The 22,661-nt window shown below is 37.5% G+C and overlaps 2 protein-coding genes across 4 annotated transcripts in view; one reads left to right on the top strand and one right to left on the bottom strand.

Moving 5' to 3' along the window:
• LOC140146705 (transient receptor potential cation channel subfamily M member 2-like) overlaps positions 1-22,661 on the bottom strand; it is a 375,948-nt gene that overhangs the window by 56,625 nt on the left and 296,662 nt on the right. The window lies entirely within an intron of this gene.
• LOC140146704 (uncharacterized) lies at positions 869-18,040 on the top strand. Of its 3 annotated transcripts, none has more exons than XM_072168577.1 (6): positions 869-970; positions 3,191-3,282; positions 8,943-9,094; positions 10,096-10,247; positions 13,219-13,337; positions 14,031-18,040. In XM_072168577.1, coding segments are annotated over exons 1-4 (360 nt in total). In that variant the 5' UTR covers positions 869-968; the 3' UTR covers positions 10,210-10,247; positions 13,219-13,337; positions 14,031-18,040. The 3 variants fall into 3 exon arrangements, with proteins under 3 accessions (XP_072024678.1, XP_072024677.1, XP_072024679.1); XM_072168576.1 differs by having other exon boundaries at positions 3,191-3,291; XM_072168578.1 differs by lacking the exons at positions 10,096-10,247; positions 13,219-13,337; positions 14,031-18,040 and adding an exon at positions 9,420-9,642 and having other exon boundaries at positions 3,191-3,291.

Raw genomic sequence — 22,661 nt, 5'->3', positions numbered from 1 at the left:
TCAGCAGGAGATAGCAACAAATTCTAAGACTGGTACCATGTAAATTAACTGATTTACATAGTAAAAGCCCCTTCAAACTGAAACAATTGATGGGTACTAATCATTTTGGAGAGAAATCTGAAAAAGTGCTAAATTTTGGTGGCAAGTTCTAAGTTTCATAAAATGCTCTCATGCATACAAGGGTCAGCAAGGACCTTATTTAATAGTTGTGTGTGTTTCATTGAAAACTTTTAAGCATGCATGTAGTATTAAAGCGGCACATCGTTATAATTACAGTCTGATTTTTAGGAAATATTTGAAGTGCAACCTTTTTGGAAAGCGCCACACAGCTCAATTTTGCCAAAAATGGCAGTAAAATGAGGGGTCATGGTGAGATGAAAGTTGCAGAAAATGATACCTAAGGGACGCACCATTAGATTCTCAGGGGGGGGGGCAATGGAGTTTGGGTCAGGCAGAATTTTTTTTTTTTCGCCGCCAAAGGCGGAGGAATTTTTTTTTTTTTTCGCCTCCGAGAGCACCAAATTTTTTTTTTTCGCCGCCTTCAGCGGCGAAGTTTTTTTTTTTCAATTTTAATGTAAATTTTTATACAAAGTTGGGTGGGGAAATTATTTTTTTAATTCATCAGTGAGGCAAAATTTTTTTTTCGTCTCACTAGTGGGCAAAGTTTGTTTTTTTTTCGTCTCACTAGTGGGCGAAGTATTTTTTTTTCAAAAAACTCCCATGCCCCCCCTGGAAATCTAATGGTGCGCCCCTAAATACTTATAAAACTTGTTTTTGAGAGGATATGGCAGAAATAATACTCAACACTTTCTGTGGAAACAAAATACATCCACTATATATAATTACATTGTACATATTGTAATTCTTTTGCAGTCCAGGCTCATTTATCAAGGATGCAATGGCTCAAGCTGTTCTAAGGGTCTTTCCCTTTCTTAAGGATCCGGCCGGATGTACAGCTCATACAGGCTATGTAAGTATATAACAAGAGACATTTTTGTGTGACAAAACCAAGTGCATTTTTACTCACTACAATATTTCTGACTACAATTGGTATGACTGATATGGTCATCTGATCCACTTTCCTGGGAGATGGGTTTCCGGTGATGCTTAGACTCTTTTGGAGTCTTTAAAAGCGGATCATATACGTGGCTAAGGAAATATGTGCCCTCCTCTCTGTTTAAGGTCTTGCTCCCCCTTCTTCTTATCTCCATGGCTTCTCGAACTTCTCTAGACTTCTTGTTGTGCTCCCGCCCAAGGATCTTTGAATCATCCCAATTAATAACATGGTTGGCACGGGCTACATGATCAGAAATTGCTGATTTGGTCTGTTCTTTTTCTGATAACTTGCATGCTCAGAGCGAGTGTACTTTTTGTTAGTGGCCTTAGCCACGATATGGCCAATGATATGATCCGCTTTTAAAGACTCCAAAAGAGTGTAAGCATCGAAACCCATATCCCGGGAAAGTGGATCAGATGACCATATCAGTCATACCTGATGAAGTCCTCCGATGTAAAGGACAAAATATTGTAGTGAGTAAAATTCACTTCGTTTTGTCACACAAAAATGTCTCTTGTTTATTTAATCAACAAACCTGATGAACTTATTCAACGATATTAGGTGTCAAACGAAAAAGAAAGCCCTGCTCTATGTGCAAGCAGTCTTTTGAAGTAAGGTCGGCCGGTCAGTTGGCATACTTTTTTTCTTTACTTTTTGTGGGTCACACCAAAAAGGTGAACCAAGAAAGCAAAGTCTGATTTTGATGCCGCTTGGCATGTGGGTAGTGACAGATACAAGTGTTACCCATGCAAACTGATGACAGAAAATATGCATATTAATTGCATTTCTTCTGATTGAGACAGTTGTGCTTGTACATTGCAATATAAACCCTTGCTGTTCCTGTATCTTTGCAACTGCTTGAGGGGATCTGGTCCATGGTGGCATTTGGATCTCCACTCATGCCACAGGTGCACATGTGTGCTCTTCAGCATCCTCCGGGTCCTCAGAGATAGTGACTGGAAGCCTTGTCACAGTCTAGATCAAGGAGGGACCACTGTATTTGTTAATTTTAGCTTCCACTATGCCGCTCAATTCATTGTGTAGACAGTCTGTTTGTACATGTAGATTCAGTTGGCCTAAATTATATTTTTTTGTTTACTTCATAGTAATATAACAATTGGTTTCTGGATAGAAGTGGGAAATGTGAAGTGGTCCACAGGTTTATATTCTCTAAATATAGCAGAGAACCGCAAAATTCTTTTTTTTTTTTTTTAAAGCACATACGGCGGATTTTACATCAAAAAGTTTCCCAAATGCCAAATTTGGGTCGGTTGGGCCTCGTAGAACATGGTTTTCTTTTTTCGTCACCTAATATTTTCATATTCTGATCTCTCATAGCTCTTCTGTTTACATTGCACAAATGAAGTTCTGGGATCCGCACATGTCCATTATAAACTTAAAGTCATATTATAACATTTGCTGAGGAGAATGCCCTGAAAAATGTTAAATTCTGGTTTTTACATGGTTGTAATGTAAAAGTAAACAGAGATACCCTTTACCACAAATGAAGGCCTTCAAATAGCTGTTTGAAAGCCTTCACTGAACAGGTAATTTAGCCTTCAGATATTAGCTGTTCAAACAGCCTTCAAAATGACGAATTAGTGCAGATTAGGTACAGCTAGCTAAGCTAAGCTACTGGCTGTTCAAACTTCTGTTAAGTAACAGCCTAGTGAAGGCTTAATTAGCTGTTCACTTTGGTAAGGGACTCTGCAAAAATCAAGACTGTAGGTACTGGAGTTTTGTCAAAATCCAAAATTTTGAATAAAACGCAGGAACCGAAAAGTTGAAAGGTATTTCAGTGTCTATGGGCACACAGATTAGCTGTTTTCTAGAACTACAAATGGGTTTGTCTTCATGATTTTCATTGCATCCCTACATGGGATTTTAATCTTCCTCTTAAAACGGCTGGTCTTACAATCCTACATGCATAACTGTGTACAGTATTTTGCAAGAATGCATTTTGTTGTTTTGCAGGGTTTAGGCATGCTGTGCGTACACCACGCATTATGCAATCACTATGCTACAGCAAACTCTTTTTCTACTCGAGTACAGCAAAAGTCAATCTTGCAAAATACTTTAAGTGTTATACTCATATTAAGTAATGCTAGTATAAATAATTTCTATTCATTTTAGGAAGCATGGTTTTGTCAAGGTTCAAGTGGCCAGCCAGGGAGAGGAAGAATTGAAGCACATACAGTTGAAATATGCCAGGACTTGCAAGAATGGTAAAAAAAGTAAGCCTTGCAATTAGCTAAACACCACTCCAATGAAGCCTCATTTAGAGAATAAACGATAGGAATTTGTGTTTTACTACGGTACTGTATCCTCTACCGTGTGATAGATGACAGGCAGGTCCAATATTTTGAGTAATGGATGCGGGCGCAGCCGGTACCCACTACGAAAAAAATATTGGACCTGCCTGTCGTCTATCATAGGTAGAGGATAGTAAAAACAAAAATTATTGTTTATTCTCTTAGTAAGTTAAATATTATTAATAAGTGTAAATTGTTTTTTAAGCAAAAAACAAAGTTACCGTAATTAAAACTCCCCTATAAAATGAACCAAACTTGTTTACACATACAACGTGATACTACGTGGACCTCTACAAGCGGGTTACGCGTTATCAACGCTCACGATGACGTCTACGGCCTGATAGACGACACCCGAAATCATGCAATTGTCCAATCAGATTATGTGTCTACGAACTAGACCACTCCCACGACTAAGACTCAGCTTTAAAGCCCATTACACTGTATGTAAACATGGGAAATTTCAAGATGGGGAGAACAAAGAGCATAATGAACCTTACATAGACACTATACTCCCCTTAATTATGAATGTGTTTGCCTTGGGATATTCTCCTGTGTAATAGTTTTATCAATAATATATGGATAGACTATTCGCATTGTCTAGTCAAGCATCTGGAGGTCAGACTTTTCTGCATTAAAAAAAATAACATTAACATTTTGTTGTTGTTGTTATTTTGGATGACAGTGGCCGGTGGTTATTTCTTAACCTATTTATTTAATTAAAAGTGTATGACCTGATGGACAGCATCATCCCCGACTTTTCACCATCAAAAGGATGAATTTGGTATCAGAAGAAAGCCCATGTCTTCTTATTACCCCAGTCAAATATTTCCTTCAGATATTATAAACAAAAATGTTTGAAACAATGTGGTCAACCACATTTGCGTATTTTAGTAAAATACCCCTTTATAAAGAATTTCATGGACGTGCTGACAGTTGACAGCAATATTGGAAACAATCATGGGTACTTATTTTCATTATAACAGTACATGGTAGGGGTGTGTGTGCCATATTGTGTGGATGGCACTCGTCTGGCTGCTCATCACATCGGGCTGGAAATCAACTTGATTGTTTTACCGTATTTGACTCGAATTTTTAAATTTTACTTTATTGCTGCATTTATCTGATCATCAAGAATATTTTGTGCTGCAGAAACTGTTTTAACTGTTATGTTTTGGTGTATTTTACTTCATTTTTGTCTCGACTACTGTGCTCTTTTATACATTGAGCTATTGCGTGTGTACAATCTCCGCATATTTACCATATCGAAAAAGTATCGACATATCGATTTGTTTATAACTAGTACTTTAACAATTCCTACTTTGCAATACACCAATTCCACGCTGATCAATATTGCGGAAAGTGTGATAAACACCTCAGAACAAGGTTGATGCACAGACATGGAACATCATCAATGAGCTTGGTATATCTGCCAGAAAGAAAACCAGACGTAGCTGTCGAACGGGTAAATCTAGAAATAAACAGCAAAAAATCCCCTCGATTGTTACAATTAGTCGTGATTCAATACCCGATTGCCAGACGAGCATGCCTACAGTGAATCATTCCAATATATCCCTATCAACCATAATCACGGAGCGCTCTAAACGAATGTAAAACTGCTGAAAACTTTCCGTAAGACAACTAAACCTCATATTCAAAGTTACTATACATTCAATGTGATTTTATAATCAAAAAGGAAATTGATATTCTCGCCATTCAAGAATCGTGGCTATATGGTGACGAGCGAGACAATTTTACATTTGCGGACATATGTTACACCTTGCCTAACTTTGACTATTTCCATTCGCCTAGAAAATCCGGAAGAGGTGGTGGATTGGTTTCATCCTCAAAAAAGGATACCATCCTGTTATCAATAAGGGTACAGTGTACCCGAGTTTAGAATATATGGATATGACAATCTCCCAACGATCTTCTGTCAGGGTGTTTAGTATATATCGCCCACCACCCTCCTCGAAAAATAAACTTACTCAGTCTATGTTTCTCGAGGAGTTTGGGACATTCCTTGAGACCATTTCAGCCAGTACCTGTCGAAATAATTCTCCTAGGGGACTTCAACTGCCACGTTAACGACGCAGACAACCGATTTGCCAGAGCCTTCCAAGATCTGTTGGACGCGGTTGGTTAACAACAGCATATCAATGGCGCAACGCATAAATCAGGACATACCTTAGATTTGATGATCAGTCGTGACACATCTAATGTCATCATAGGTGTAGTTGAAATAATTCCAGAGATATTCTCTGATCATTATCCTGTTGGCTGCTACCTCAATCTACAACCCCCAAAACACCCAGAAAGACTATGAAATAATCGCAAAATCAGAGACATAGACACAACTGAATTCATGCGTGATATTGAGTCATCGTCACTCTATACTGATCCTGCATCTGATCTGGAAGAACTGGTTAACCAATATGAAACGGTAATGGGCATGCTCCTCAATAAGCATGTTCCGCTTGTTGAGAAGGTTGTAATTGTCAGACCGCACTGTCCCTGGTACGCCGACGAACTACGATTGGCAAAGCAGAAGAAGCGTCAGGAGGAAAGAAAGTACACCAAATCCAAACTTGAAATAGACAAGCAAATTTATGCCGATCATAGCAAAAGCTACAAGACTATGCTTGAGACGGCAAAGCGTAACCATCACCGTTCCAAGATAGAGGATTGTGACAGCAAGGAGTTGTTACGCGTTGTTGACAAGTTATGTAATCCAGCTGCCGAAACTAGCCCTTCCCAATCACAATTCTGAAGATGAGCTTGCAGAGAAATTTGCTACATACTTTGATGAAAAAATCCGGAAGATCCGCAATGACTTGGACTTGGTTGATCAAGACATCTTCTGCAACTGGAGGCTCATGTGTTAGCTCATTTGAGACTTTTCGTGAACTTTCAAGTGACGACATCCGCGAAATCATTATGGATTCTCCCACGAAAAGCTGTCCGTTTGATCCTATCCCAACTGATCTCTTCAAAAAATGCATGGAGAGTCGTCTCCCTGTAGTCACCAGAATAATCAACCAGTCGCTGTCTCTAGGAACTGTGCCTTCGGGTTTTAATTCGGCAAGAGTGTCTCTGTCGATGAAGAAATCAAATTTGGACAAGAGCGTTTTCAAGAATTATCGCCGTGTTTCTCAATTGCAGTTCATGGGTAAACTTCTGGAGAGGTGTTGCCTGACACAAGTTCAGGAGTACTTTATGTCCAATGATCTTTACGCGGAAGCCCAATCTGCATACAGGCCCAATCATTCAATAGAAACGGCATTACTATGTGTCCAAAACAACATCTTGCAATTGCAGGACTTTACAAACATCAGGAAGCAGCGCTGATCCTACTGGACCTAAGCACTGCTTTTAACACCATAGACCAGGTAAGACCACACCATTCTCCTTGACAGACTTCAAGAACGCTATGGTATCTGCGGTGCAGTTCATTCCTGGTTTCGCTCTTATTTGGATAGTCGAACTCAAACAGTTATCATTGGTGATTCTGAATCGCGTCCTCGAAATCTTGTTTACGGTGTGCCTCAGGGTTCGGTTGCAGGAGCTCCACTTTTCACATTCTATAGTGCCCCACTCAGTGACATCATAAAGAGCCACAACACCAGCCATAACATGTATGCGGATGACACCTAAGTTGACCTTCTTTTCCATTCAGAAGACAAAGACTCTGCCATTCACAAAGTTGAACAGTGCGTGAAAGACATAAAAGCCTGGGCTGTCACTAACAAGTTGCAATTTAATGACTCTAAGACTGAGGTACTGCACCTAACCTCACGTTTTAAGGACACCAGCTGTAACATTGATCCAGTAATTATCAGCGATTCCTTTGTTACCCCATGTTCGCAGGCTCGCAACCTTGGAGTAGTGTTCGACGAACATATCACGATGGAATCTCATATTTCCAACATCCTCTGTGCAGGGTGGGCATGCATCTATAAACTGGGCAAGATCAGGATGTTTTTGGACCGCTCATCTACTGAAAGGCTAGTGCATGCATACATAACATCTCGTATTGACTCATGCAACGGCTTACTTGCTACATGTAGACTACCCACAAAACAATTGCATCGCCTTCAAAGACTCCAGAATGCCGCTGCCAGACTTGTTTCGTGTACTAAGCTGTGACAGCACATCACCCCAGTTCTCCTTGAACTACACTGGCTGCCAGTTTGTAAACGAGTTCTGTACAAGGTCTTACTTCTGACTTATAAGTGTCTCCACGATCTTGCCCCACAAACTGATCAATCGGTACAAGCCCGCGCATGCTCTTCGCTCAGCATCTCAAAACCTTTTGAAGCAACCGTCTCGAATGCCGCAGAGTCTCACTTAATGGCGCAAGAGCTTTTTGCTGCGCACGCTCCTGCATTGTGGAATGAGCTTCCTACAGTATCAGGCATCAGAATACCATTGGACAATTTAAATCAGTTCTAAAAACAAATTTGTTTTAGCAATATTTTATGTAATTGTTTCTTGTTCTGCATGAAGATCGTGTGTTATGCAGCTTTCGGATTGTTTCACAATTGTTTCTGTTTAAGTTATCAGCAATAGCTTTGTTTTTATTATGCTTATGTTCCCTTGTTCGTGGTGTCTGCTCCTTGGCGTTTGTTTGTTGTTCCTTTTGTCTACTCCGAAACAATTTATTTGGCTAATTGTTGCAGGCACCCATGCGGGGGACCAGTTAAGTTTTGGTGCATTGCATTTTATTAATGTTTTTACGTTTCGCTTTTTCTAATGCATGCATCGCCCAGTGGTTTTTGTTTTTGTTCCTCCCCGGATGGGTTTTTGCATGCGTCAGGACAACGTGAAACGTTCCTCGCATAACCATTTTCCAGTAGTATTTTTAATTGTTATTACAATATTATATATGCTTGCCTTATATGTATTTTTTAATGCAATTGTATAAGAAATATTATTCTATGGTATAACTTTTTAAAGCAATGTTTTGATGCTATTACTGCCTTGGTTATATGTGGCATGTTGTATGATTTTATCTATTGTAGTTAATTACTTTTGTATTATACTGTTATAGAATTTATTTGTAATTTGAATTTCGCTGTTGTTTTAAAAACCTGTTTTTATAGCACCTAGAGGCTGCCTTTGCATGCATTAGTGCGCTTTTAATAAATGTCTTTTATTATTATTATTATGTGTGATCAGGGTTTGTTCAGAATTATTGTAAGACTCATGAACTTGTGAATTTTGCATTCACTGGTTGGGTCTGGATGAACCAACTGTGTAAACAAACAATTGAATAAACCAGGGCTGTCAACTCTCACGCATTGGGCGTGAGTCTCATGCATTGGGTCACTTTCTCACGGTCTCATGCCAAGGTAGTATAATCTCACGCCTAAAAGTAAATCTCACGCAAAAGCTAAAAATTGAATACAATCTCACGCATCGCCATGAATAAGTTGTTATTCTTACCCCCCACACACACACATTGAAGTGAAGTCGGCAAATCCAGTGCACGCCTCTGTCTCATGCCAAGCAATTCCAAAATGTTGACAGCCCTGAATAAACTAATATCAATTGTAAATTACCTCTGTGTCTTTCAGATAAAACAGAAAAGAAACCTGAGAAGGACAGTGGAGAAGATACATCAGAAGTGACGAAAAATAGAATGGCTAAAGCTCAACAAAACTATATGAAAAGCTCATCTTTGACAGAAATATTAACTCAGTTTCCAAGAATTCTGAGTATTGGAATGGTATGTACTCTATATAGACCACTTCACATGTTTTTATATTACTTTGCACAACTGCAGGGCAAGAGTATCAATATTTAAAATAGGTATTTATAATTAGGTATAATTTACAGGGCCTGTTTTAGATTATTTTATTCAATTCAATTTAAAAACAAATATGGTACATGTAGTAATAACGGTAGAAGAATGTGTAAGTGATGCCAATCATGACATGTGAAAGGAAAGCAGCATTTTTATTGCCGACTTTTATTGTATGAAAAGTCTTAAGGGGGTACTACACACTTGGTCAATTTTCTGCCTATTTTTGCATTTTTCTCAAAATTTACAGCGCATTGAATTGGTGACAAGTAAGATATGTATATTATACTAGGGGCAAGGACTACAACTACTGAACTGAAAATTCAGCAACTCAAGGCAAGTAGTTATTGATTTATTAATCAAATATTGGTTTTCCCTCAATTTTGACTGTAACTCCACAACTGTTGTCTGTGCTGAAATAAAATTTCCAGTGCAGTAGTTGTAGTCCTTGCCCCTATAATATACATATCGTGCTTGTCATCAATGCTCTATAACTTTTGAGAAAAGTGCAAACATAGGCACAAAATTGGCCAGGGGTGTAGTACCCCCTTAAATGTTGCATTCCACGGGCAGGCATAACTGGCCTTTTACCTGACAGTGACAGGATGCACGTGCATGTAGTAATCCTGTTTTGATCAAGGTTTGTCACCAGATTCACTCACATCACCATTCACAATCGTCCTAACTCCAGCCTTTGACCGCATCCCTCCTCTAATCAACCTTCTTCCTCGCCTGCTTTACTTGTTTCTTCTACATCTTCTTTGGTTTCCCCTGCTTCCTTGGACCTTTTAAAATTTGAAGACATCCTCATTGGCGGGAGAGGGTTCGATCGGGCGAGGTCTGACAACCAAAATAATTGTTTATTTGCCTATTTACAGACAGAAAATGTAAATAAATAATGATGCATGTTATATTTTGGTTTGCAGATTGAGCAGGTATTCACAATAATGTACCCTGAGAAGACAAGTAAAGCATTGGCCCGAGGTGTCTGGTGTTTATTTGAGATACTTGAACACCAAAGAGCCTGGATGGACTGTTGATTGGGTTGATAAAGATGATTTAGGAAAAGTAACGAAAGGTAAGCTATTCTAGTACATTTTTAAAGGAGCTCATCAGAGGGTTGTCTGGGGGAAAAAAACTTGGTTTGTCTCCATAATTAACAAAATGATAAAACTACATTAGTCTTTATCATAAGCAGAAAAATATATTGTTTTGCAATTTCATGAATATAATTGAACTAAAAAAAGAAAACAGGTGCATTACACTGAGTGAAGACGGGTCATGCATCAACAGGTATTCATAGCCTAGAATTAAATTTGCCTAACTTTGCCTATACACATTGCACTAAAAAATATACTTTGAGCGTAAACTGGAGATGTTCTATAGTTTCAATAGGGTTTTGTCTAGATCCAGACGAAAACCTAACAATATACCGTACTGAAATTTTTCAGAAATGTTGACCTACGTTTAACCTCATTAAACATTATTACCTCTGGAGAATATGAAGGGGTATGTAACATGCTTTTGAGGATCTTTCAATTGCCCTTTAAGGGGGTACTACACCCCTGACCAATTTAGTGCCTATTTTTGCATTACTACTGCACTGAAAATTCAGCAACTCAAGGCAAGTAGTTATGATTTATTGATCAAATACTGGTTTTCCCTCATTTTGACTGTAACCCCAAAACAGTTGTCTGTGGTGAAATAAAATTTCCAGTGCAGTAGTTGTAGTCCTTGCCCCTATAATATCATATACATATCTTACTTGTCACCAATGCGCTATAATTTTTGAGAAAAATGCAAAAATAGGCACAAAATTTAGCAGGGGTACCCCCTTAATGAGATTTTGTCAGGACTCAGGAGTATAAGATGACTGAAGTGTAAGATTGTTGCCAACATTTAATGTTGCACCCTATCAGGACTCCAAAAAAGGTAATTTCAAGCAAGAATTCCAGATTCCAGCAAGCCAAATTTTCATGTACAAAAAGGCAAAATTCCCTCCAATTTCCAAGATTTCTCTAACTTTTCTCCAAATTCCCCATTTTTCCTATAAATGCCCCTGTACATGTAAATGTTATTAATTTAGGCATGTCTTAGCCATGGCTTAAAAAAGTGGGTAATTTTGGATGCTCCCAGGAAATCTTGATATTTGGAGGAAATCTTGGAATTTAGAGAGGGAAATTTTTCCTTTTGGTAGGCCCTACATATGCTCGTACAATGTAAGAATCTATAGAAAGTTGTGGAATTACTTTAGCATGCTTGAATTTTGCTTCCTTTTTTTGAGTCCTGGTGTGCATGCTTAATGAGCGTACATGCATTTTGCAAACGTGAATTTTGCAAACATACTTAGTACGTACATGTGTATTATGATGCCTGCATTTGAATCTGATGAAGCAACAGAAAAGCAAACTTATTCAGATTTTGTCAAATCTACAGCACAAATAGTAGACTCATGTTTCTGGTGTTTATATTGTTATTTTATGTACATTACAATGATGTAAAAAATAGTGATTTCAAGGAAATATAGAGAGTGCTCGATTGTCTATAAAATAGGCCAAGTCATTCTATAAATATAGGCCAGTACCTCTATTTTCTTGAATGTACTGTAACTTAATTCTTGACAGCAACATCAATATTGTGTTGGATTGGGCATCATTTTAATCTACATGCATGTGAATATGATTGTATGTTTACTCTAGCTAGGGATAACAATAACTGTTGCAGAATGTTCTAATGTGGTATAATATACGAGGGCCGGTCAAAAAGTTTGTAGAACTCGGTATGCTACTTTGTCGCACGGTATTGCATTTGGTCTCATTTGAAAGCTTGTTCCTTCAAAACATTACTGCAAAGATATTATATTTTGCATCACTGTATACGGGCAGGACACTGTTCAGAGGAAGCCTACCTCCATGAATTCCCGGGTACTACCAGAAGTGAATACAGGGTCATCATGGAAATTTCTCCCGACGGTGGTGAAAACTCAAATGAACTTTAACAATGTACAGTTATTGTAAATGGTAATTAAGTACTTGGTATTCAACAGCAACGAAATGGTTTTTAGAGTTCAAGAATGGAGTGAGCATTCTTGAAGATCATCCAAGGTCCAAAAGACTTGCTGACGTCACCACTAGTGATATACGTGCTGGTACAGTGGCATTGATAATGAATAAAGAGCCAAATAAGAAAGATGAGATAGCCACAAAATATGACAACTCTGATGAATGTGTTTTCAATATTAATCCATTAACATTTGGGTATTCCAGGGTGTCTTCTAGATGGGGTCCCGGAATCTGTACAAAATTGATACCAGTTGACATGCTAGTATTCAGGTCCACACCTTCTATACATTTAGAATGAGGACCAAGGCACCTGGATCTTACACCCCTCAGAAGATCATCCCTCGGTCACCGTAGTGCAAGATCTTCATCGCTGTTTCTGACATCCAAGGATAGTCTTGATGACAGATCATTTGCCAAATGAAAGTACAATCATAGGCATATATTATACAAATTTTGATAGCAAAATTGAGGCAAGCAATCATGTGAAGGAGGTTGATGGTAGGAATGTGGCTGTTCTCGGATTGTGTCCTGTACACTATTCTTAGTTTGTCAAGCTGCCATTCACGACAGAGGGGCCAGTTATTTAAAGTAACCATATATTGTGGTTCAGACGTGACCTCCAGTTAGTGAAACCTATTTTAGAATTTTAAGTCCTACCTTCATAATATCAGGTTTGGTGGTGATCAATGCTAGTGAGCCTTCACTGAAGAGTGGCTCAAGGAGCTATCGGAAGACTTCCATTTTGTTGACATAGAAGGTTTCAAGAAAAATTACGACGGGTACATTACGGTATGTAGTGACCATGCTCAAGAGAGAGATAGAAAGGATTTGGCTAGTACTCTTTCGAGTACCTTGTTCTACGGACTTATTGACCGCCCCTCGTAGCATTAGCTTTTATTATCAATCTAAATGCTTCAGTGTAGCCTAATTATATTGTTACATATGCCTCAACAAAAGATTTGTTACCATTAATAATTTTCATTTCAGATGAGCAAGTAAACACTGCTCTGCAGTTGTTACCTTTAATCATGAAAGGAAGGTCTAAAGGTGGGAAAGGAAGGTGCGGCTATGCAGCATCACTTGCTTCATTTACAGACCAAAAGAGTGTAAGTGCTGCAGTAAAGACAAAAAACATCTTATTTTTACTACATGTACTATGATAGGGTTGCTGATTTTTTAAATAAGGTTTTATTAATTTGTCTAAATAGAACCAATTTACCTCCCAGAGAGTGGTCTGTCCTAAGCGTTGCTATGGTGTTGTTTACATCCGAGTTTGCAATGCCAATCGGTTTTGACATACTCGGACAAAGACACATATTTATGCGGTTAGGGTTATTTTAATACACATGTGTAGAGCAATAGCCCTAACCGTACTGTATCTCACTATGTCTCACTGGAAGATGACATCTGCGCATGCGTGCACGTGTGATGACGTCATGATCCTCGCTCATGAATAGGGAGGGAAAAGCTAACCGGTTAGCTTTCCTCGTCGTAGCGTGCATCGGGTGGCCGAGGTGTTTTCATTATTTGGTCAAGGAAAATTCAAGAGTCTTGAATATTGATGACCAAATTCCAGTAAATATCAGAATTTTGTATTCAAATAGATTTAGCAACAAGTTTGATATGCCAATTTCAAATTTGTTTTTTATTAAAATCTGAATTTTTTTAAATTTAGGTCAATGAAGTTAAGTCCTGGAAAATCCAGAGAATGTAGAAAGCTGTGGGAACCCTATTCTGAAATTCCTTATTTATTATACACTATATTAATACAATAATGTGTTATTTTATTTCCTCTGCAGTAAAATTGCAACATTGGCACATTTGAGTGCAATTAGTGCAACAGAGAAGCCACAGCCCTATGTCTTGTTACTGGGAAACAGACTGACACCTAGACAGGTCTTTGTGATAATTGAACGCAGGGCCATGTCCACTCCACCTGTATTGAAGGCGATATACGTTTGTTTTAAGACTTACTATGTCCTGGGATTGAAATATCAAAGTCATTGCCAGGCAGTGTGGCAATTCATGGAGGCAGTGGTGTTTCAGATGGCTCCTAAACAGGAGATGTATAGCTGCGTGAGAGAGTTCAATGCATTTTTTAAACTTTGTTCAGTCTTACAACTCCAGCACCTAATAAGTACTGTACAAACCTCTATGTAACTCAATGAGTTCACCTTGGGCCTATAATATGTTTGGGCACCATATCCTGCAGCAGTTTTAAGTAACCATGAACACTTGTTGTTCACTTACCAATCAAAAAACAAAGCTGGTTGTGATTATGAATAGTTTTGAGTGAATATCTCAAAAAATTTTCTCTTAGGTTTGTACCAATCAAGAACCAAATAACCATAATCAAGAACCAAAGCTTGTGATTATGGATACATACCAAGATCATTATGGCCAGTTAATGGATACTTCTATAGCAGAGTACCTGCATGGCTACTCCAAGCTAGAATAGTGCTGGGGTACTTCAGAGCTACTCTGCGGCTTGTCTACCATGAGCTACGGCATAGCAGAGGAGCTGTGCAGCTAATTCGCCATGAGCGACCTTATTGTAAAGTAGCACCAGAGTAGCTCTGAAGTACCACCAGAGCAACTCCAGGGTGGTGTTGCCTTGGCAAGACACTGCTATATATAGTAGCACCCAATAACTAGCCATAGGAATCTTAGTGTGCAGTTTTGATATAAAATTGGATGGATTGAGCATGATACACAAAGATATTGGTCAAGCTGTGAGTTAAAGATATCTTTTAAACTCACAGCGAGACCAATATATTTGAGTATCGTGTGAAAGGATCCATTAGATTTTATCATTATTATGCTTTGAGAATCTAATTTTGGTCAAAATTGTGATTTTTGGTCAAAATGTAATTTTTGGTCAAAAATGTGATTTTCTCCATTACATTTTGTAACCATTTAAAGTGGGTTGTTAAACAGTGTTACGATATCTACACGCTACATGTACGGTGATCGTGGACTGTAAGCTGATGCAGAGACCTACGATATCGGGTGAAATTGGGCACCAATTTCAGTTTGTGACTCTAGCGGGTGCCAGATATCCAGAATAATGGGTTTTGAAAAATGTGTAAAGTATAGGATGGAAGATTCTCAAAGCGTAATAATGAGTGAACTTGGAAACCTTGTTCACTTATGCTTGTACCAATCAGAGCTTGTTAAAGCTTGAGTGAATCTATAAAAAAAGGTGTTCACTTAGGCTTGCACCAATCTAGAACCAAGGCTGAATGTGATTATGGGTAGTTTTGATTAAACCTTGGAAACTTGTTCATTTGGTACCAATCATAAACCAAAGCTTTTGACTGAGTAGTTTTGATTAATCAAACTTTACATAAGTGTTCACTTAGGCTTCCACCAATCAAGAATCAAGCCTGGTTGTGATTATAAGTAGTTTTGAGTAACCCAATGAAACTTGTTCACTTATGTTTGTGCCAATCAAGAACCAAAACTAGATGTGATTATGAGTAGTTTTGATTGAACCATTTAAAAGTGTTCACTTCGGCTCGCACCAATCAAGAACCAAGGCTGGTTGTGATTATGAACAGCTGCAAGTAAGCTTTGAAAACTTGTTCACTTGTGCTTGTACAGCCAATGCTGGTTGTGATTTTGAGAAGTTTTGAGTGAATCTTTAAAGAAGTGTTCACTTTGGCTTAAACCAATCAAGAACCGAGGCTTGTGACTATGAGTAGTTTTCAGTAAACTTTGTAAACTTGTTCACTTATGCTTGTACCAATCAAGAACCAAAACTAGATGTAATTATGAGTATTTTTGCTTGAACCATTTAAAAGTGTTCCCGTAGCGTTGCGAAAATCAAGAACCAAGGCTGGTTGGGAGTACAGTTTTAAATAAATCTTTAAAAAAGTGTTCACTTTGGCTTGAACCAATCAAGAACCAAGGTTCTGAGTTTTGAGTAAACTTTAAAAACTTGTTCACTTATGCTTGTACCATTATGAGTAGTTTTGAGTGAACCTTAAACCCATAATGTGTGATTTGCATAAAGAATAGATTCCTATTTAAATGCTAGTTTTCAATGATCACATTATTCCATTTTAATTTCGAGCCAAACAAATGAGGTAAAGCAAAGAAAATTGCGATTTCATTCCAGCGCCTACAAAGTGCGTATCGCTCGCCGATCGTATTACATGTAATACTGCATCGCGCTCGACGTGTGTACAGTACACATAAGCTGACATGTTAGCAAGCATTGGATCGGTGAACTCTGAATAAAACTGGGTCTCCCCGGTTTTAATATAAAAACTTAAATTTTACTGTTATTAAAGCACTTCAGGCTTAGTCTTTAACATGGTATTAAGGTACACAACTGGGCATTATAATTATGCAAAAAGTTGAAAACGAGTAAAATTGAGGGCGTCGCTGTGAAGCAAATCACACATGGCTTTAAGCAAGCATTCACTTAGGCTTACACCAATCAAGAAACAAGGCTGGTTGTGATTATGCTTGTTCACTTATGGCAAGGTTCAACATCTGACCCCGGTTTTACTGCCAAAGGTACATGTAGTTGATATTAAAGTTTAAGCATAAATTTACTTTCTGAATATGACATCAAAAATGCAAAATCTTGAACTTGATTTTTTCCCCATTGGATTGTACACGCCCAAAATGTCTGAATATAGTGGAAATCTGGTAAAATTCATTTGTTAAAAAAAGTAGCTCGTCAAAACAAAATTATCTACAGCTCTACAAAATTAATGGCTTAATGGCGACTATACTAGGCATTTAAGCAATTGTTTTGTGGGTCTTTAGCTTTTTTTGTTTTCATGTTCTACATTTTTAAACAAATGCCTGTTTTGTTTTCAGCCTTCAAAAAATAAAGGGTAACGGACTAGGGTAACACAATTGGATTAAGGGGTCAATCCGCATTCTAGACCCTTCCTACCAAACTGTGAAAAATCTAAATAAGTTTTGTGAAAAATCTAAATTAATTTTTTATGCAGATTTTTATCAATTTTAAGAGACCATTACAAGCAAAATATTTAATATGTTTATTTGGAAACTGTTTTAAGTAGTCGACCATAATTATCATAAAAAAAGGTCGGAAAGATCATTGCAATTTTATTTTCAGAGTATATGTTGGACAATTTGTAATAGCTGGTAGAAACAATTGTCACCAAAAAGTGCCCATTTACAACCCAAAATGGGCGAAAACCGTATTTTTAACGGAATAACAACATAAAATGTGAGGTTTTTGGTTGCAAAATAAGAAACTATAGACAGCTTGTACCCTTAAGGGGGTACTACACCCCTTTCCAATTTTGTGCCTATTTTTGCATTTTTCTAAAAAATTATAGCGCATTGGTGACAAGTAAGATATGTATAATATAGGGGCAAGGACTACAACTACTACACTGAATCAAAATTTTATTTCGGCACAGATAACAGTTGTGGAGTTACAGTCAAAAATGAGGGAAACCAATATTTGATCAATAAATCAATATCTACTGACTTTGAGTTGCTGAATTTTCAGTACAGTAGTTGTAGTCTTTGCCCCTATACATATCTTACCTATCACCAATGTGCTATAATTTTTAAGAAAATGCAAAAATAGCCACAAAATTGGCCAGGGGTGTAGTACCCCCTTAAAAGAATTATGTTTTCATTTTGAATTGATATTTTCATCCCTAAGTTTTTCAAACTTTTGGCAGTCAAACCAGGGCGAATTTTGAACCTTGTCCCAATCAAGAATCAAATCTGATTTGTGATTATGAGTAGTTACCTTCCCAGTGTACTTTGTAAACTTATGTTGTGTTGTTTTGTTAGAAGTTTAATAAAAAAGAAAATGGAGCAAAATTTGTGTGAAGTTTTCATTCAGACTCATGGAGTGAGTATTATTTCTGCGAGAAAAGTGTGTGCAAACATATAAAAGACTTTTAAACCACATTAGAATTAAAGGGGTTAACATTTATTGAATAATAAATGTTTTAAATTTTTAAAAGAACTAGAGGTTAAGGGTTGGATGTTAACCATTAACAATTTTAACTTTTTAAACACCTCTAATTTAACGTTTTAAAGTTTTGAACAATTAATGTTTTAAATTTTTAAACAGCGAGTGTTTAAGTTTTGAACACTTTTAAACCAAGCAAGAGTTAAACCTTTAAAATCTGTTTTGGATTAAAGCTTATAATGGGGTTTTGAGTTAAAGACTTAAACAACAATTGCTTTAAAAATGGCAACTGAAGTTTAAGGCTTTTTTAACAACGACTAGAAGGGGGCGTATTTATAACACACCGGGATAAGATTGTTTTAAAAATACGTAAATCGCGAATTAGAGTGTACAGTTGTGTCAGAATTTCCATTTTGATTTCACCCTTTTTCACTTCAGGCTGCTAAAATGTCAAACTCAGTACTTGAATTTCGAAAGCTACCAGCAGAAATTAATAATCAATATTTTTCTAGTGGCTTGCAGAATCATTCAAACATGGGTATATTTACGTCTTGATTTTGCATATTTCTCATCGGAAGTGAAAAATTGGGAAATCATAATTGACCTAAATAGGCCTATGCAATAAACCAACCGGAACAGTATATTATTGATTGAAATGACAGCCATGTTGGGGCCCGGGGTTGGGGCACAGTTCTAAGATGACATAGGGACACCGAGGTCTCTAGTTCAAATCCACAACAATTCCCGGGAACCATTCAGGGAGAGCAGCGAGTGTTCGTCCTATTTTTTTTCGACTAGCGAATGTCAAAATTAAGTTTTGGACGGATTTGATTGGCTCATGTGAAAGCTATTGGCTAAATACCACCACATTCTCAGGACTACATGTCTTACCATAGCAGCAGCGTAAAGCAAAAAAGAAAACTTTTTAAAGTGTAGAACCTGAACTTGTCCCATGCTGGGGCATGTCAAGTTCGCCCATATCACTGCATATGGTGGTGTAAGTTCACCCTATTCAAAAAAGTTAGATATTGTGTAACAATAACACATTTCATATAAAAATTTGTTATAGGAGTTAAAAATTCTCTTCCGGGGACTTGGAGGGTAGGCCTATATATGGGGGTCCAAAGTGAACAAAAACATATTTGTTGAACAACTTCAGGGGGATAATGGTTTAGGACATACACAGGTATGAGTTTAACACCTTGTAATACTAATACCAAAATGAATATTTAAAAACAGACTGCCCTCGAGTTTGGGGTAAGTCCGCCTCGGGCAAGCATGGGGCGAACATGCCCCATCATTATAGGGCGAACGTGCTTCTTGTGCACATCTTTGTCTTTACCTCAGGTTATGCCAAAAACAAATCGAATACTGAGATTACAACTGCATAAAATTTTTAACAAAACCCGCATGTTCCCAATTTAGATAAAACAACATTACCCATGTTAAAACCCTACTTGAATATGTTGATGGGTAGGGGAGAGCGGGGAGTGTTCGCCCTAGGGGCAGGTTCGCCCACCCCTTGTTTCTCAGCACTACGGCTATCAGGGAATTTGGTGATGGCAAAATTAGGTGACATAGGTCATTATAAACTTCTCATATTAGCTACGCGACATATAGGGACGTGTTCATCGAACTGCAGCCAAAACAAAAAATTACACCAAAACGTAATTTTTCTTGCATTCATAATGTTGTATTATCATTGATACATAAATACAGATGGTTTTAATGGAAATCTGTATTGGGAACATATGGGATTTGTCAAAGATTTGATGCAGTTATAAACTCCTTATTCGATTTGTGTTTTGCATACCCCGAAGAAAATACAAAAATGTGCACAAGGGGCTCGTTCGCCCTTTTGAGGATGGGGCATGTTCGCCCTATATCTTCCCCGGGCGGACTTACCCCAAACTGGAGGGCGGACCTGCCCCATCAGCGTATTATGCAAAATATTGATAATTAAATCATTAAACAAGGTAAAACTACTGAAAACATGTTTTTTTAAAGTTATGTGATATCGGTATTACTCATACCACCGTTTATGTCCTAATCCATTTCTCCCCAAAGTTGTAAACATGATACGTTTAAGCTCACTTTGGACCCCTACATTTTACCCTGACCCGACCCCTGCAAACAAATTTAGTGACTCCCCAGAAGAGAATGAATGCCCTGTGGACTCTTGCTAAATGTTTGCATTGAATAATGTTATTGTTATGCAATGTTTAAACCTTTTTTGTGATTAGGGTGAACTTACCCCACCATATGGGCGAACCTGCCCCAATATGGGGCAAGTTCGCCACTTTGCAAAACTTTTTGTTTGCTCTATCCTGTTGCTATTGTAAGGCCTATAGTTCTGGGATTGTGGCCGTATATAGCCAAGACATAGGGCTTTCACATGGGCTAATCAGGTCATCCCTAACCTTAAAATTGACATCGCTAGGCTGGTCAGAAAAAAATAGGGCGAACACTCCCCGCTCTCCCCTACCGGGTATAGGCCTACCTATAATGCAAGAATTCACGTTTTGGTGTCATTTTTTGTTTTCCTTAGTTTAATCCCGGAGTTTAATAAACATGTTGCTATTCGCTACTTGCACGGTTCCGCCATTATGCACTATGTGCGGGAGAGCCTCGAACTGGCAGCATACATGAATGGGAATTGAACTAGTCATAACGTTCTGTGTAAGGTTACATAATTCTTCCTTTCATGTATGCTGCCAGTTCGAGGCTCTCCCCGCACATAGTGCATAATGGCGGAACTGTGCAAGTAGCGAATAGGCCTATGTCGCGTATTTTTTGTGGGTAGTTTACAATGACCTGCATAACCTCATAGCTGGGAGGAAAGGCCGACGACGAGCAATTGGTGTATTTTTGGGGGAAATCCATATCTTCAATACGAAAGGTCAAAATTATAAAAGCGGCTAGGGGACGCAGGGGTAACCTTGTCAATCAATGGTTATTCTATTGTCCACCAAAGTTAAGCTTATGACCTCACCAATACTTTTATATCCATGATCAATCCAATCGATAGGCAATTATCCCCAGAGGACCACTGTGCGAAATTGACCAAGTTTAACGTGTGCGCATAAATCTGCATGGAATAAAACTTAAATAATTCTAAAATATTACAATTTGAAATAAAATTAAAATTTATAATAATAATGAAAAATCATCACAATATTATAAATAATGATAACTTTTATGTTAAATCATTGACCATTTAAAAGCTATTGAAGTAATCTACCGTACGGTACATTTTAATGTGAAGGTCTGAAAGGCCATCCCGGCAAACACCAAACAGTTTTGGGTTTTGGTTTGGTAAAAACGTTAAAATAACATTAAATGTCACGTTAAATAAAGGTCATGAAAACATTTTTAAACGTTTTGTATGGAAACACTACAAAAATATTTTAATGTTTTCAAAATTTGAGAATTATTAAAGTACTTAGTTTTAACCAAATAAAAAAAGCACATCGCGCATTTTAATAAAACATTTTTCTGCTAAATTGAAATATTTGCATTCAAGTTAGGCCTACATTTTATGAGAAGCTATAGTCATGCTGTTCGTGCGGATATTTATAATGTAGGCCCCCTATAACGTTACGAATTCATATTTAGGCCTATGATAATGATAAAAAAAATTTGTTTTAAATTCTTTAATGAAAAAATCTTATATACCTTATATTCTTATAATATTATCATTATTTTGTTTATATTTTCATTATTTTTTTTTTTTTTTTTTTAATCGTAATCATAAAGAATAAATTAAGTCATGACAACTTGTTGTTGGGTGCTGAATCCAGGTAGGACTACCTGGCTGAATCACTTCGTAAAGTATTAAAGTGCGCCGCCGTAGCTTAATTCCATGATCTTGATCTTACTTTTATCGATATACATCGATCACTTATCGGATTAAGTATTGAACACAATAGATGAAGTATTTGATTGACAAGGTTACCCCTGCGTCCCCTAGCCGCTTTTCATCCCAGTCCAATATCCAAAATATAAATTTTTAATCATTTGCCATAGAATGTGTATTATATTGCGAATTTAAAAAATCAAAATTATTTGATATCATCAGGACATTCTTCGTATTCAGAATGCAATTCGATATGTCTGATGTGCCGCGCATGTCCCACAAAAAATACTGTCCAAACGTTCGTACCCCCTTGAAACTCAATGTTGAGTTTGGAGTCCCCCGCCCGCCTTATGATTTGTTTGCCGCGTTTGAGTTGCAAAATCTAAAACTAATTATTATTGTGCAAATTATACTACTAAACCAGAAAGAAAATTTGTTCTGCAAAAATTTTAAACCCATTTCTTTTGTATTTGATGCCTTCAAAAACTATAAAAAGCCTTGACAACTATTAGAAGAATTCATCTAAATATTTGAGCATTAAAATTATACAGAGTTTTTACCATTGCTCTATCCAATTATTTAAATTATACCTTTGGGATACCAGGATAGACCAGAAGTGAACTTAACATAGCAAATGCTGTAAATGATGTTTTTATT

The sequence above is a fragment of the Amphiura filiformis genome, chromosome 2 (genome assembly GCF_039555335.1).
Source record: "Amphiura filiformis chromosome 2, Afil_fr2py, whole genome shotgun sequence".
NCBI classification, from domain to species: domain Eukaryota; kingdom Metazoa; phylum Echinodermata; class Ophiuroidea; order Amphilepidida; family Amphiuridae; genus Amphiura; species Amphiura filiformis.
This window is presented reverse-complemented; position numbering and strand designations above follow the sequence as displayed.